The 13,335-nt window shown below is 49.0% G+C and overlaps 1 protein-coding gene across 2 annotated transcripts in view; it reads right to left on the reverse strand.

Annotated features, from left to right (window-relative positions):
• The window catches only part of LOC124036451 (calsenilin-like), a 71,067-nt gene extending 57,970 nt beyond the window's left edge, over window positions 1-13,097 (reverse strand). For both annotated transcript variants that reach the window (XM_046351055.1, XM_046351053.1), the window contains exon 1: window positions 12,942-13,097. In XM_046351055.1, the coding sequence (XP_046207011.1) occupies window positions 12,942-12,947 (6 nt within the window). In that variant the 5' untranslated portion in view covers window positions 12,948-13,097. The remainder of the gene's footprint in view (window positions 1-12,941) is intronic.
• Between the last annotated feature and the right edge of the window lie 238 nt (window positions 13,098-13,335).

The following is a 13,335-nucleotide window of genomic DNA, read 5'->3' on the forward strand; positions in this document are numbered from 1 at the left end:
CCTCTCAGACAGTTAGGGAAGCCCACGCCCATGTTCGCCTTAGATGGTAGTCTTCTCCCCAGTATCAGATGTGAGACACTACCTTTAACCCTCACAGTATCTGGTAACCACAGTGAGACCATTTCTTTTTTGATTTTTCGTTCACCTTTTACACCTGTTGTTTTGGGTCATCCCTGGCTAGTATGTCATAATCCTTCTATTAATTGGTCTAGTAATTCTATCCTATCCTGGAACGTTTCTTGTCATGTGAAGTGTTTAATGTCTGCTATCCCTCCTGTTTCTTCTGTCCCCTCTTCTCAGGAGGAACCTGGTGATTTGACAGGAGTGCCGGAGGAATATCATGATCTGCGCACGGTCTTCAGTCGGTCCAGAGCCAACTCCCTTCCTCCTCACCGGTCGTATGATTGTTGTATTGATCTCCTTCCGGGGACCACTCCCCCTCGGGGTAGACTATACTCTCTGTCGGCTCCCGAACGTAAGGCTCTCGAGGATTATTTGTCTGTTTCTCTCGACACCGGTACCGTGGTGCCTTCTTCCTCTCCCGCCGGGGCGGGGTTTTTTTTTTGTTAAGAAGAAGGACGGTACTCTGCGCCCCTGCGTGGATTATCGAGGGCTGAATGACATAACGGTTAAGAATCGTTATCCGCTTCCCCTTATGTCGTCAGCCTTCGAAATTCTGCAGGGAGCCAGGTTCTTTACTAAGTTGGACCTTCGTAACGCTTACCATCTCGTGCGCATCAGAGAGGGGGACGAGTGGAAAACGGCGTTTAACACTCCGTTAGGGCATTTTGAATACCGGGTTCTGCCGTTCGGTCTCGCTAATGCTCCAGCTGTCTTTCAGGCATTAGTTAATGATGTACTGAGAGACATGCTGAACATCTTTGTTTTCGTCTACCTTGACGATATCCTGATTTTTTCACCGTCACTCGAGATTCATGTTCAGCACGTTCGACGTGTACTCCAGCGCCTTTTAGAGAATTGTCTCTACGTGAAGGCTGAGAAGTGCGCCTTTCATGTCTCCTCTGTCACATTTCTCGGTTCTGTTATTTCCGCTGAAGGCATTCAGATGGATCCCGCTAAGGTCCAGGCTGTCAGTGATTGGCCCGTTCCAAAGTCACGTGTCGAGTTGCAGCGCTTTCTAGGTTTTGCTAATTTCTATCGGCGTTTCATTCGTAATTTCGGTCAAGTTGCTGCCCCTCTCACAGCTCTTACTTCTGTCAAGACGTGCTTTAAGTGGTCCGGTTCCGCCCAGGGAGCTTTTGATCTCCTCAAGAAGCGTTTTACATCCGCTCCTATCCTTGTTACTCCTGACGTCACTAAACAATTCATTGTCGAGGTTGACGCTTCAGAGGTGGGCGTGGGAGCCATTCTATCCCAGCGCTTCCATTCTGACGATAAGGTCCATCCTTGCGCTTATTTTTCTCATCACCTGTCGCCATCGGAACGCAACTATGATGTGGGTAACCGCGAACTGCTCGCCATCCGCTTAGCCCTAGGCGAATGGCGACAGTGGTTGGAGGGGGCGACCGTTCCTTTTGTCGTTTGGACTGACCATAAGAACCTTGAGTACATCCGTTCTGCCAAACGACTTAATGCACGTCAAGCTCGTTGGGCGTTGTTTTTCGCTCGTTTCGAGTTTGTGATTTCTTATCGCCCGGGTAATAATAACACCAAGCCTGATGCCTTATCCCGTCTCTTTAGTTCTTCTGTGGCTTCTACCGACCCCGAGGGGATTCTCCCTGAAGGGCGTGTTGTCGGGTTGACTGTCTGGGGAATTGAGAGACAGGTAAAGCAAGCACTCACTCATACTGCGTCGCCGCGCGCTTGTCCTAGTAACCTTCTTTTCGTTCCTGTCTCTACTCGTCTGGCTGTTCTTCAGTGGGCTCACTCTGCCAAGTTAGCTGGCCACCCCGGCGTTCGGGGTACGCTTGCTTCTATTCGCCAGCGGTGTTGGTGGCCTACTCAGGAGCGTGACACGCGCCGTTTCGTGGCTGCTTGTTCGGACTGCGCGCAGACTAAGTCAGGTAACTCTCCTCCTGCTGGTCGTCTCAGACCGCTTCCCATTCCTTCTCGACCATGGTCTCACATCGCCTTAGACTTTATTACCGGTATGCCTTCGTCTGCGGGGAAGACTGTGATTCTAACGGTTGTCGATAGGTTCTCTAAGGCGGCACATTTCATTCCCCTTGCTAAGCTTCCTTCCGCTAAGGAGACGGCACAAATCATCATTGAGAATGTGTTCAGAATTCATGGCCTCCCGTTAGACGCAGTTTCAGACAGAGGCCCGCAATTCACGTCACAGTTTTGGAGGGAGTTCTGTCGTTTGATTGGTGCTTCCGTCAGTCTCTCTTCCGGTTTTCATCCCCAGTCTAACGGTCAAGCAGAAAGGGCCAATCAGACGATTGGTCGCATATTACGCAGCCTTTCTTTTCGAAACCCTGCGTCTTGGGCAGAACAGCTCCCCTGGGCAGAATACGCTCACAACTCGCTTCCTTCGTCTGCTACCGGGCTATCTCCGTTTCAGAGTAGTCTGGGGTACCAGCCTCCTCTGTTCTCATCCCAGCTCACCGAGTCCAGCGTTCCCTCCGCTCAGGCTTTTGTCCAACGTTGTGAGCGCACCTGGAGGAGGGTCAGGTCTGCACTTTGCCGTTACAGGGCGCAGACTGTGAGAGCCGCCAATAAACGTAGGATTAAGAGTCCTAGGTATTGTCGCGGTCAGAGAGTGTGGCTTTCCACTCGTAACCTTCCCCTTACGACAGCTTCTCGCAAGTTGACTCCGCGGTTCATTGGTCCGTTCCGTGTCTCTCAGGTCGTCAATCCTGTCGCTGTGCGACTGCTTCTTCCGCGACATCTTCGTCGCGTCCACCCTGTCTTCCATGTCTCCTGTGTCAAGCCTTTTCTTCGCGCCCCTGTTCGTCTTCCCTCCCCCCCCCCCGTCCTTGTCGAGGGCGCACCTATTTACAAGGTACGGAAGATCATGGACATGCGTTCTCGGGGACGTGGTCACCAGTACTTAGTGGATTGGGAGGGTTACGGTCCTGAGGAGAGGAGTTGGGTTCCATCTCGGGACGTGCTGGATCGTTCGTTGATTGATGATTTCCTCCGTTGCCGCCAGGGTTCCTCCTCGAGTGCGCCAGGAGGCGCTCGGTGAGTGGGGGGGTGCTGTCATGTTTTGTCATTGATTATCATGTCTTGTCTCTGTGCTTTCCTTCTATTCGTTTCCCTCTGCTGGTCTTATTAGGTTCTTTCCCTCTTTCTATCCCTCTCTCTCCTCCTCCCTCTCTCCCTCTCTCGCTCTCTCTCTCTATTGTTCCGTTCCTGCTCCCAGCTGTTCCTCATTCTCCTAACTACCTCATTTACTCTTTTCACACCTGTCCCCTATTTTGCCCTCTGATTAGAGTCCCTATTTCTCCCTCTGTTTTCCGCTTCTGTCCTTGTCGGATCCTTGTATGATGTTCGCTGTTCTGTGTCCTTGTTCCGCCCTGTCGTGTTTTACCTTCTTCAGATGCTGCGTGTGAGCAGGTGTCATTGTCAGCTACGGCCGATGCCTTCCCGAAGCGACCTGCAGTCTGTGGTCGCGTCTCCAGTCATTCCTCTCTACTGACGAGTGGATTTCAGTTTTCCTGTGTTTGCTTTCACCTAGATAATATCCAGGATTATCACTTTTGTCTAAGACTGGAATAAAGACTCTGTTTTCGTTAAGTCGCTTTTGGGTCCTCATTCACCAGCATAACAGATGGGGGAATTATAGAAAGGAAAGGGGATCAAGAGAGGTCCAAGGGTGTGTCTCCACCACTAAACCTAAAGCATAGCAGAGCAACATTATCTCTTTACATAAGGATGTTGCAACAAGGTGCTTGAGCGGTCCAAGGGCATTGTGAAAGTCAGTGTGGATGGATGAGAGATCTGATAAGAGTGATACAGCTCATTCCCCGAAACGATCCTAAAACGTCTGTCTCGCCCCCCACCCGCACGCACACACACACAAACACGGGATTGGCTAGGTCCCCTTGGTGATCGAGGGAAGGAGATGAAAGAGAGAAGATACAGGAGCTCTGTTTGCTCTCTGCTGTGTGGGAGGGATGCGAGGGATGACAGGGGGAAAAACACAGTGGAGGAGTGTAAACGGCTGTGAGATCCTGGGGGAGTCTGACAACACAGGCACATCCCTCTCTTTATACTGAGAGAGAGAGAGAAGAGATAGAGAGAGGATGTAAAGGAGTTTGTTCTTGGAAGAATTGAAGTCAATTATCCTAATGAATACTGGGCTATCTAAGCAGGAGCACAGGATAAATAGAGGTTTAGGGGCAGAGAGGGATGAGAGAGAGAGGAGGTAGTGGTGGGCTAGAGATAGAGAGAGGGGGATAAGGACGAGGGGAAGAGAATGGTGGAGGAATGTGGGAGAGAAAGGGATGGAGAGAAGACTGGAAAAGGGAGAGGGGTGGAGGGAAAGAAAAACAAAGGAGAGATGTATATGATATCAAATAAATGTTGCATGGCTATTTCTGTGTATTTCACAGGAGCATAAAGTGAGGAAGAAGAGGGTAGAGACAGGGAGGTAGATAAGGTAGGAGAGAAATGAGGGAGAACAGAACGAGAGAGAGTGTATGTATGTGTGTGTGTGTGTGTGTGTGTGTGTGTGTGTGTGTGTGTGTGTGTGTGTGTGTGTGTGTGTGTGTGTGTGTGTGTGTGTGTGTGTGTGTGTGTGTGTGTGTGTGTGTGTGTGTGTGTGTGTGTGTGTGTGTGTGTGTGTGTGTGTGTGTGTGTGTGTGTGCATGTCACATACATTTCCCACTGCATAACGACCACATAAGAAGATGAAGGAGTGACATAATTGTACCCATCCTATTATCTGGCAATATTTTTATCGTTGCCAGATTAAGATTAAAAAGCACGCTCGGGGGAAAGGAGCACGCTCGGGGGAAGGGGCACGCTCGGGGGAAGGAGCACGGGGGAAAGGAGCTCGGGGAAAGGAGCACGCTCGGGGGAAAGGAGCACGCTCGGGAGAAAGGAGCACGCTCGGGGAAAGGAGCACGCTCGGGGGATAGGAGCACGCTCGGGAGAAAGGAGCACGCTCGGGGGAAAGGAGCACGCTCGGGGGAAAGGAGCACGCTCGGGGGAAGGAGCACGCTCGGGGGAAGGAGCACGCTCGGGGAAAGGAGCACGCTCGGGGGAAAGGAGCACGCTCGGGGGAAGGGGCACGCTCGGGGGAAGGAGCACGCTCGGGGGAAAGGAGCACGCTCAGGGGAAAGGAGCACGCTCGGGGGAAAGGGGCACGCTCGGGGTGAAGGAGCACGCTCGGGGAAAGGAGCACGCTCGGGGGAAAGGAGCACGCTCGGGGGAAAGGAGCACGCTCGGGGGAAAGGAGCACGCGGGGAAAGGAGCACGCTCGGGGAAAGGAGCACGCTCGGGGGAAAGGAGCACACACACACACACCAGCCAGCCAGCCAGGATTCTCTTCTCCAGTTCTTTCTTAATGTTCCAAATGGCTTTGGCCTGGGGCAGCACTTCACTGGATCGCTCTGACATCACCACACACACGAAAGTATGCACACGCACACGCACGCACGCACGCACGCACGCACGCACGCACGCACGCACGCACGCACGCACACACACACACACACACACACACACACACACACACACACACACACACACACACACACCAGTATACTGCCATTTACCATCAATGATTTAATATTAGTCATCATGTCTTTATCATGCAAGACATATGTTGTCATTACAAGGCAATTAATTAAAGTGCAGCAGTAAATAACAATAGTGAGAGAGTCAATGTGCGGGGGCACCGGTGTCGAAGTAGTTGAGGTAATTATGTACATGCAGGTAGGGTTATTAAAGTGGCTATGTATAGATGATAATAGAGAGTAGTAGCAGTGTGTGTGTGTGTAGGGGGTGCAAATACTCTGGCTAGTCATTAGATTAGATGTTCAGGAGTCTTATGGCTTGGGGGTAGAAGCTGTTTAGAAGCCTCTTGGACCTAGACTTGGCGCTCCGGTATGGATTGCCGTGCGGTAGCAGAGAGAACAGTCTATGACGAGGTTGGCTGGAGTCGTTGACTATTTTTACACCGCCTGATACTGCCTGGTATAGAGGTCCTGGATGGCAGGAAGCTTGGCCCCGGTGATGTATGGGCCGTACGCACTACCCTCTATAGTGCCTTGCGGTCGGAGGTCAAGCAGTTGCCATACCAGGCCATGATGCAACCAGTGCTCATGCTCTTCTGAGGTAGAGGTTTTGTTGTACCCTCTTCACGACTGTCCTGGTGTGGTTGGGACCATGTTAGTTTGTTGGTGATGTGGACGCCAAGGAACTTGAAGCTTTCAGCCTGCTCCACTACAGCACATCGATGGGAATGGGGGCGTGCTCGGTCCTCCTTTTCCTGTAGTCCACAATCATCTCCTTTGTCTTGATCACGTTGAGGGAGAGGTTGTTGTCCTTGCACCACACGGTCAGGTCTCTGACCTCCTCCGGATAGGCTGTCTCATCATTGTCGGTGATCAGGCCTACCACTGCTGTGTCATCAGCAATACATTTATTCAGTGTTGCATATAGATATATGTTGCTGTCCTGGGGCTCCGTTTGTGAACAGAGCACCAGGACCAGCTTGCTAAGGGGGCTCTTCTCCAGGTTCATCTCGCTGTAGGTGATGGCTTTGTTATGGATGGTTTCAGAATCACTTCCTTTTAGGTGGTCTCTTTGCTGGATTTTGATAATTAGCGGGTATCAGCCTAATTCTGCTCTGCATGCATTATTTGGTTTACGTTGTACACTGAGGATATTTTTGCAGAATCCTGCATGCAGAGTCTCAATTTGGTGTTTGTCCCATTTTGTAAAGGGCAATGGGTTCTATAACTTTTTCAAGTATTTCTAGCCAGATCCTAATTGGTATGTTGAATTTAATGTTCCTTTTGATGGCATAGAAGGCCCTTTTTGCCATGTCTCTCAGCTTTGTGGAAGTTACCTGTGGTGCTGATGTTTGGGCCAAGGTATGTATAGTTTTTTATGCTCTTGGGCAACAATGTCTAGATGGAATTTGTATTTGTGGTCCTGGCAACTGGACCTTTTTTGGAACACCATTATTTTGTCGAACTGATATTTACTGTCAGGGCCCAGGTCTGACAGAAACTGTACAGAAAATCTCTCTCTCTCTCTCTCTCTCTCTCTCTCTCTCTCTCTCTCTCTCTCTCTCTCTCTCTCTCTCTCTCTCTCTCTCTCTCTCTCTCTCTCTCTCTCTCTCTAATTTATATTGAATAGCTTTATTGGCATGGGAAACATATGTTTACTTTGCCAAAGCAAGCGAAATAGATAATAAACAAGATATATACAGTGTTGTAATGATGTGTAAATAGTTAGTCTCTCCCTCTCTCTCTCTCTCTTCACTACTTCTCCCTGAGAGGAGAGATAGAGAGATGAAGGGATGAGGAATAAGAGGAAATGCTGAGTCATTATAGACCCATCACTAATGAAGGAGAGGAGAGCGAGGAGCAGAGGACAGGAGAGAGGGATGAGGAGGGGAGCAGAGGGGAGTGGAGGGGGAGTGAGGAGCAGAATAAAGAAGAGAGGGATGAGGAGGGGAGCAGAGGGGAGTGGAGGGGGAGTAAGGAGCAGAGGACAGGAGAGAGGGATGAGGAGGGGGAGCAGAGGGGAGTGGAGGGAGAGTGAGGAGCAGAATAAAGAAGAGAGGGATGAGGAGGGGAGCAGAGGGGAGTGGAGGGGGAGTAAGGAGCAGAGGACAGGAGAGAGGGATGAGGATGGGGAGCAGATGGGAGTGGAGGGTAGTGAGGAGCAGAGGACAGGAGAGAGGGATGGGGAGTGGAGCAGAGGGGAGTGGAGGGGGAGTGGAAGGGGAGTGAGGAAAATAATAAAGAAGAGAGGGATGGGGAGTGGAGCAGAGGGGAGTGGAGGGGGAGTGGAAGGGGAGTGAGGAAAATAATAAAGAAGAGAGGGATGAGGAGGGGAGCAGAGGAGAGTGGATGGGGGGGAGTGGAAGTGGAGGGGGGAGTGGAAGGGAGGTGAGGGGAAAATAATGAGGAGCAGAAAAGAAAGAGAGGGATGAGGAGGGGAGAAGAGGGGAGTGGAGGGGAGTGGGAGTGGAGGGGAGTGGAGGGGAGTGAGGAGCAGAATAAAGAAGAGAGGGATGGGGAGTGGGAGTGGAGGGGAGTGGGTGTGGAGGGGGACTGGGAGTGGAGTGGGAGTGGGAGTGGAGGGGAGTGGGAGTGGAGGGGAGTGGAGGGAGAGGGGAGTAGAGGGGGACTGGGAGTGGAGTGGGAGTGGGAGTGGAGGGGAGTGGGAATGGAGGGGGGGAGTGGAGTGGGAGTGGGAGTGGAGGGGGAGTGGGAGTGGAGGGGAGTGGGAGTGGAGGGGGAGGGGGGAGTTGAGGGGGAGTGGGAGTGGAGGGGGAGGAGGGGAGTGGGAGTGGAGGGGGAGTGGGAGTGGAGGGGTGTGGAGAGCAGAATATCAAAGCAGTGGTGGAAAAAGTATTCAAATGTTATATTTCAGTAAAAGTAAAGACACCTTAATAGAAAATGAGTCAATCAAAAGTGAAAGTCACCCTGTGAAATAATACTTGAGAAAAAGTCTAAAAATGGTTTTAAATATACTTAAGTATAACAAGTAAATGGAATTGCTCAAATATACTTAAATTCCTTATATTATGCAAAGCATACGGCAGAATTGCCTTGTTTTTATTTATTTACGGATAGTCAGGGGCACACTCCAACACTTAGACATAATTTACAAACAAAGCATGTGTGTTAGTGAGTCCGCCAGATCAGTGGCAGTAGAGATGACCAGGGATGTTCTCTTGATAAGTGTGTGAATTGGACCATTTTCCTGTCCAAATATAACTAGTACTTTTGGGTGTCATGGAAAATCTTTAGGAATGTAGTGAAGTAAAAGTAAAAGTTGGAAAAATATAAATAGTAAAGTACAGATACCCCAAAAAAGACTTAAGTAGTACTTTAAAGCATTTTACTTAGGTACTTCACACAACTGTAGAGAAGAGAGGGATGAGTAGGAGGAGCGGAGAGGAGAAGAGGCGGAGAGGAGTAGAGGGGGGAAGCGGAGGAGATGGGGGAGGGGAGCAGCGAAGAGGAGGGGGAGAGGAAGGGAGCGGAGAGGAGGGGAAGCAGAGAGCGGAGAAGAGAAGTCCTCGTCTGTAGCGTCACAGACGGGTGATTCCATTAACAAGTCATGTGTGATTAACATCCTATCTGGCCACGCTGGAGAGATAGAGAGACCATGGTACGTTTTCTCTATGTCTCTCTCCATCTCTCTAGCTCTGTCCTTCTTTCTGTATGTTTGTGAGTATTTGTGCCTCTCTCTCCCTCTTCTGCCCTTGTTCCCCACCTCTACTCCTCTCCTCCCCTATTTCCTCCTCTCTTCTCCTCCCCATATTTACTCCTCTCTTCCCCTATTTCCTCCTCTCTTCTCCTCCCCTATTTCCTCTACTCCTCTCCTCCCCTATTTCCTCCTCTCTTCTCCTCCCCATATTTACTCCTCTCCTCCCCTATTTCCTCCTCTCTTCTCCTCCCCTATTTCCTCCTCCTCTATTTCCTCTACTCCTCTCCTCCCCTATTTCCTCCTCTCTTCCCTTCCCCTATTTCCTCCTCCTCTATTTCCTCTACTCCTCTCCTCCCCTATTTCCTCCTCTCTTCTCCTCCCCATATTTACTCCTCTCTTCCCCTATTTCCCCCTCTCTTCTCCTCCCCTATTTCCTCCTCCTCTATTTCCTCTACTCCTCTCCTCCCCTATTTCCTCCTCTCTTCTCCTCCCCATATTTACTCCTCTCCTCCCCTATTTCCTCCTCTCTTCTCCCCTATTTCCTCCTCCTCTATTTCCTCTACTCCTCTCCTCCCCTATTTCATCCTCTCTTCTCCTCCCCATATTTACTCCTCTCTTCCCCTATTTCCTCCTCTCTTCTCCTCCCCTATTTCCTCTACTCCTCTCCTCCCCTATTTCCTCCTCTCTTCTCCACCCCATATTTACTCCTCTCCTCCCCTATTTCCTCCTCTCTTCTCCTCCCCATATTTACTCCTCTCTTCCCCTATTTCCCCCTCTCTTCTCCTCCCCTATTTCCTCCTCCCCTATTTCCTCTACTCCTCTCCTCCCCTATTTCCTCCTCTCTTCTCCTCCCCATATTTACTCCTCTCTTCCCCTATTTCCTCCTCTCTTCTCCTCCCCTATTTCCTCTACTCCTCTCCTCCCCTATTTACTCCTCTCTTCTCCTCCCCTATTTACTCCTCTCCTCCCCATATTTACTCCTCTCCTCCCCTATTTCCTCCTCTCTTCTCCTCCCCATATTTACTCCTCTCTTCCCCTATTTCCCCCTCTCTTCTCATCCCTATTTCCTCCTCCCCTATTTCCTCTACTCCTCTCCTCCCCTATTTCCTCCTCTCTTCTCCTCCCCATATTTACTCCTCTCTTCCCCTATTTCCTCCTCTCTTCTCCTCCCCTATTTCCTCTACTCCTCTCCTCCCCTATTTCCTCCTCTCTTCTCCTCCCCATATTTACTCCTCTCTTCCCCTATTTTCTCCTCTCTTCTCCTCCCCTATTTCCTCTACTCCTCTCCTCCCCTATTTACTCCTCTCTTCTCCTCCCCTATTTACTCCTCTCCTCCCCTATTTCCTCCTCTCTTCTCCTCCCCTATTTACTCCTCTCCTCCCCTATTTCCTTCTCTCTTCTCCTCCCCCATTATGTGTTGCTAACGTTTTAAAGACATTAGGCTTACATTTCTGAACACTACTGGTATTCATCCTTCTCTCCTTTTAGGGACTGATTAATACCTGATTAGGAGACCAGAGTGGTATAGTAGGATGCCAACTACAACTCCAACTAGCCATCTTCAGTTAGCTTCACATTCAAACTCAGGCGTCATCCATGTTACGGAGGTGGATATTGATAATTTCTGAGTCAATCACTCTACTCCTCTTCTCTCCTGTCCTCCTACGCTATCTCTCTCTTTCTCTCTCTGCTCCAGGTGTAGCCTAAATACAGCAGTTTGTGTGTGGGTGTGTGTGAGAAAAGGATCTGAGGTGCGTGCGTGCGTGCGTGCGTGTGTGTGTGTGTGTGTGTGTGCGTGTTTGTATTGACATAACCGTAATCAATATGTATTGAAGATGTTGATCAGTGTGAGCTCAACAAATCAAGAATTGAAGCTTTTCCACAAACATGCTTTGTGTGCTATATAAACGCCTCATCAAAAAAAATGGTCTTTCTGTTCATGTAGAGTACTGATCCTTGTCCTATTCTTCATGTCATCTTGTTTACTATTTTAATTATGTTTAATTCACTCTGGTGAATACCAGATGGAAACTTCACCTCCATGAAAACACTTAGCTACTGTAAATCTGTCCCTACACCATGTCACTCCAGTCAATCAATACCTGTGTGAGGGTCTGTTTAACTAGAAATCCCCACAAGAATGGTAAAAAAAATATGTTTTTGACGAACTAGGGACATTATGTTAGTCCCAACGAGTTCAAATGCTATTTCTAAGAGGTTTGGGGTTAAGGTTAGAATTAGTGTTAGGGTTAAAATTACGTTAACGGTCAGGATTAGGCTCTAGGGTTATGGGTTTAGGGTTAGGAGCTAGGGTAAGGTTTAGAGTTAGGAGCTAGGGTAAGGTTTAGGGTTAGGAGCTAGGGTAAGGTTTAGAGTTAGGGTTAGGAGCTAGGGTTAGGTATTGGGTTAGGGTATGGGTAAGAGTACGGGTTAGGGTTAGGTTTAGAGAAAATAGGATTTTGAATGGGACTGAATTGTGTGTCCCCACAAGGTTAGCTGTACAAGACTGTGTGTGTGTGTGTGTGTGTGTGTGTGTGTGTGTGTGTGTGTGTGTGTGTGTGTGTGTGTGTGTGTGTGTGTGTGTGTGTGTGTGTGTGTGTGTGTGTGTGTGTGTGTGTGTGTGTGTGTGTGTGTGTGTGTGTGTGTGTGTGTGTGTGTGTGTGTGTGTGTGTTAGTGGTTAGGATTAGGGTTAGGAATTAGAGTTAGGTTTAGTTTTAGGGTTAGGGGTTAAGGTTAGATTTAAGTTAAGAGTTAGGTTAAGGGGTTAGTGCTAGGTTTGGTGTTAAGGTTAAGGTTAAATAGGATTTTGAATGGGAATACATGTTTTGGTCCCAACCTGGATAGTAAAACCAATGTGTTTCTCTTCACTCAATCACCCCACATATTTCCCAATTATCATACATTCATTCTGGATCAAGTGAAACTGTGGACAGTAGCATGTAACACACAGGACAGTAGCATGTAATACACAGTAGTACACTCTCACAGACAGAGTCGCCCATTAAAGTCCTCTATAAAACAGACTATTTAAAGATATAAAGACATGCATGAATCACAATAGAACCAGGCAGACAGACTATAGGGCTCTAGTCACTGTGGAAAAGTGGAAGACACACACACACACACACACACACACACACACACACACACACACACACACACACACACACACACACACACACACACACACACACACACACACACACACACACACACACACACACACACACACACACACACACACACACACACACACACACACACACACACACACACACACAGTCCATTCACTGTGGAAGACATGATTCTCTGTGACAGCTCACTGGAAGCAGCCGGAGGATGGGGTCCCTGTGCAGTGCGCGCTAAGTGTGTGCCCTAGCCCAAGCCATATAGCACTGTAGAATTACGTAAATTCGCTCGGAACTGTGCTCTGGCTCAACATGCGAGAAATGTGTTGCTGAAGGACATGTGGACGAAAGAATGGAAGATTGGAAACACTGGACGATTTATCGCAATTTCTCGTCGGAATTGTTAGGACGTAAAACATGTAGTTTTGGATTGACTCACAATTTCAGAAGCTTGAATGAATGAAAACATCTATAGCCATGTTAATAGAATGGATGAGTTTGTTTACCTGCATGTTGTAGCCGAGTTCTCCGATTTAAAGGGTTAATGAATCTGTCCTCCCGCTCGTCTCAAAGCAGACCCTTGCCTGTCCGCGGGAATGCAAAGGCAGGCACTGGCACTGTCTGTGACTTTTCTGAGAGAGGTGGATGGAGTGTGGTGAGCGAGAGAGAGTGGGGGGTGGCTGGTATAGAGAGCGAGGATTTAGATGCGCTGTGTGTTCCCTCGAACTCGTTTTAATTGTCCATGCTCGATTTGAATTAGCTATGTAGTCTAAACAGAAATGCTAATTAATTTAATTATTTGAATATAGTGGCCATTTAGGAAATTTGAAAAACTCACAAAATAATGGAATGGCATCAAATGCCACAAAATGAACTGAGCCAAAAGGTGAATTAATGTTC

The sequence above is a fragment of the Oncorhynchus gorbuscha genome, linkage group LG05 (assembly GCF_021184085.1).
Source record: "Oncorhynchus gorbuscha isolate QuinsamMale2020 ecotype Even-year linkage group LG05, OgorEven_v1.0, whole genome shotgun sequence".
Taxonomy (NCBI): domain Eukaryota; kingdom Metazoa; phylum Chordata; class Actinopteri; order Salmoniformes; family Salmonidae; genus Oncorhynchus; species Oncorhynchus gorbuscha.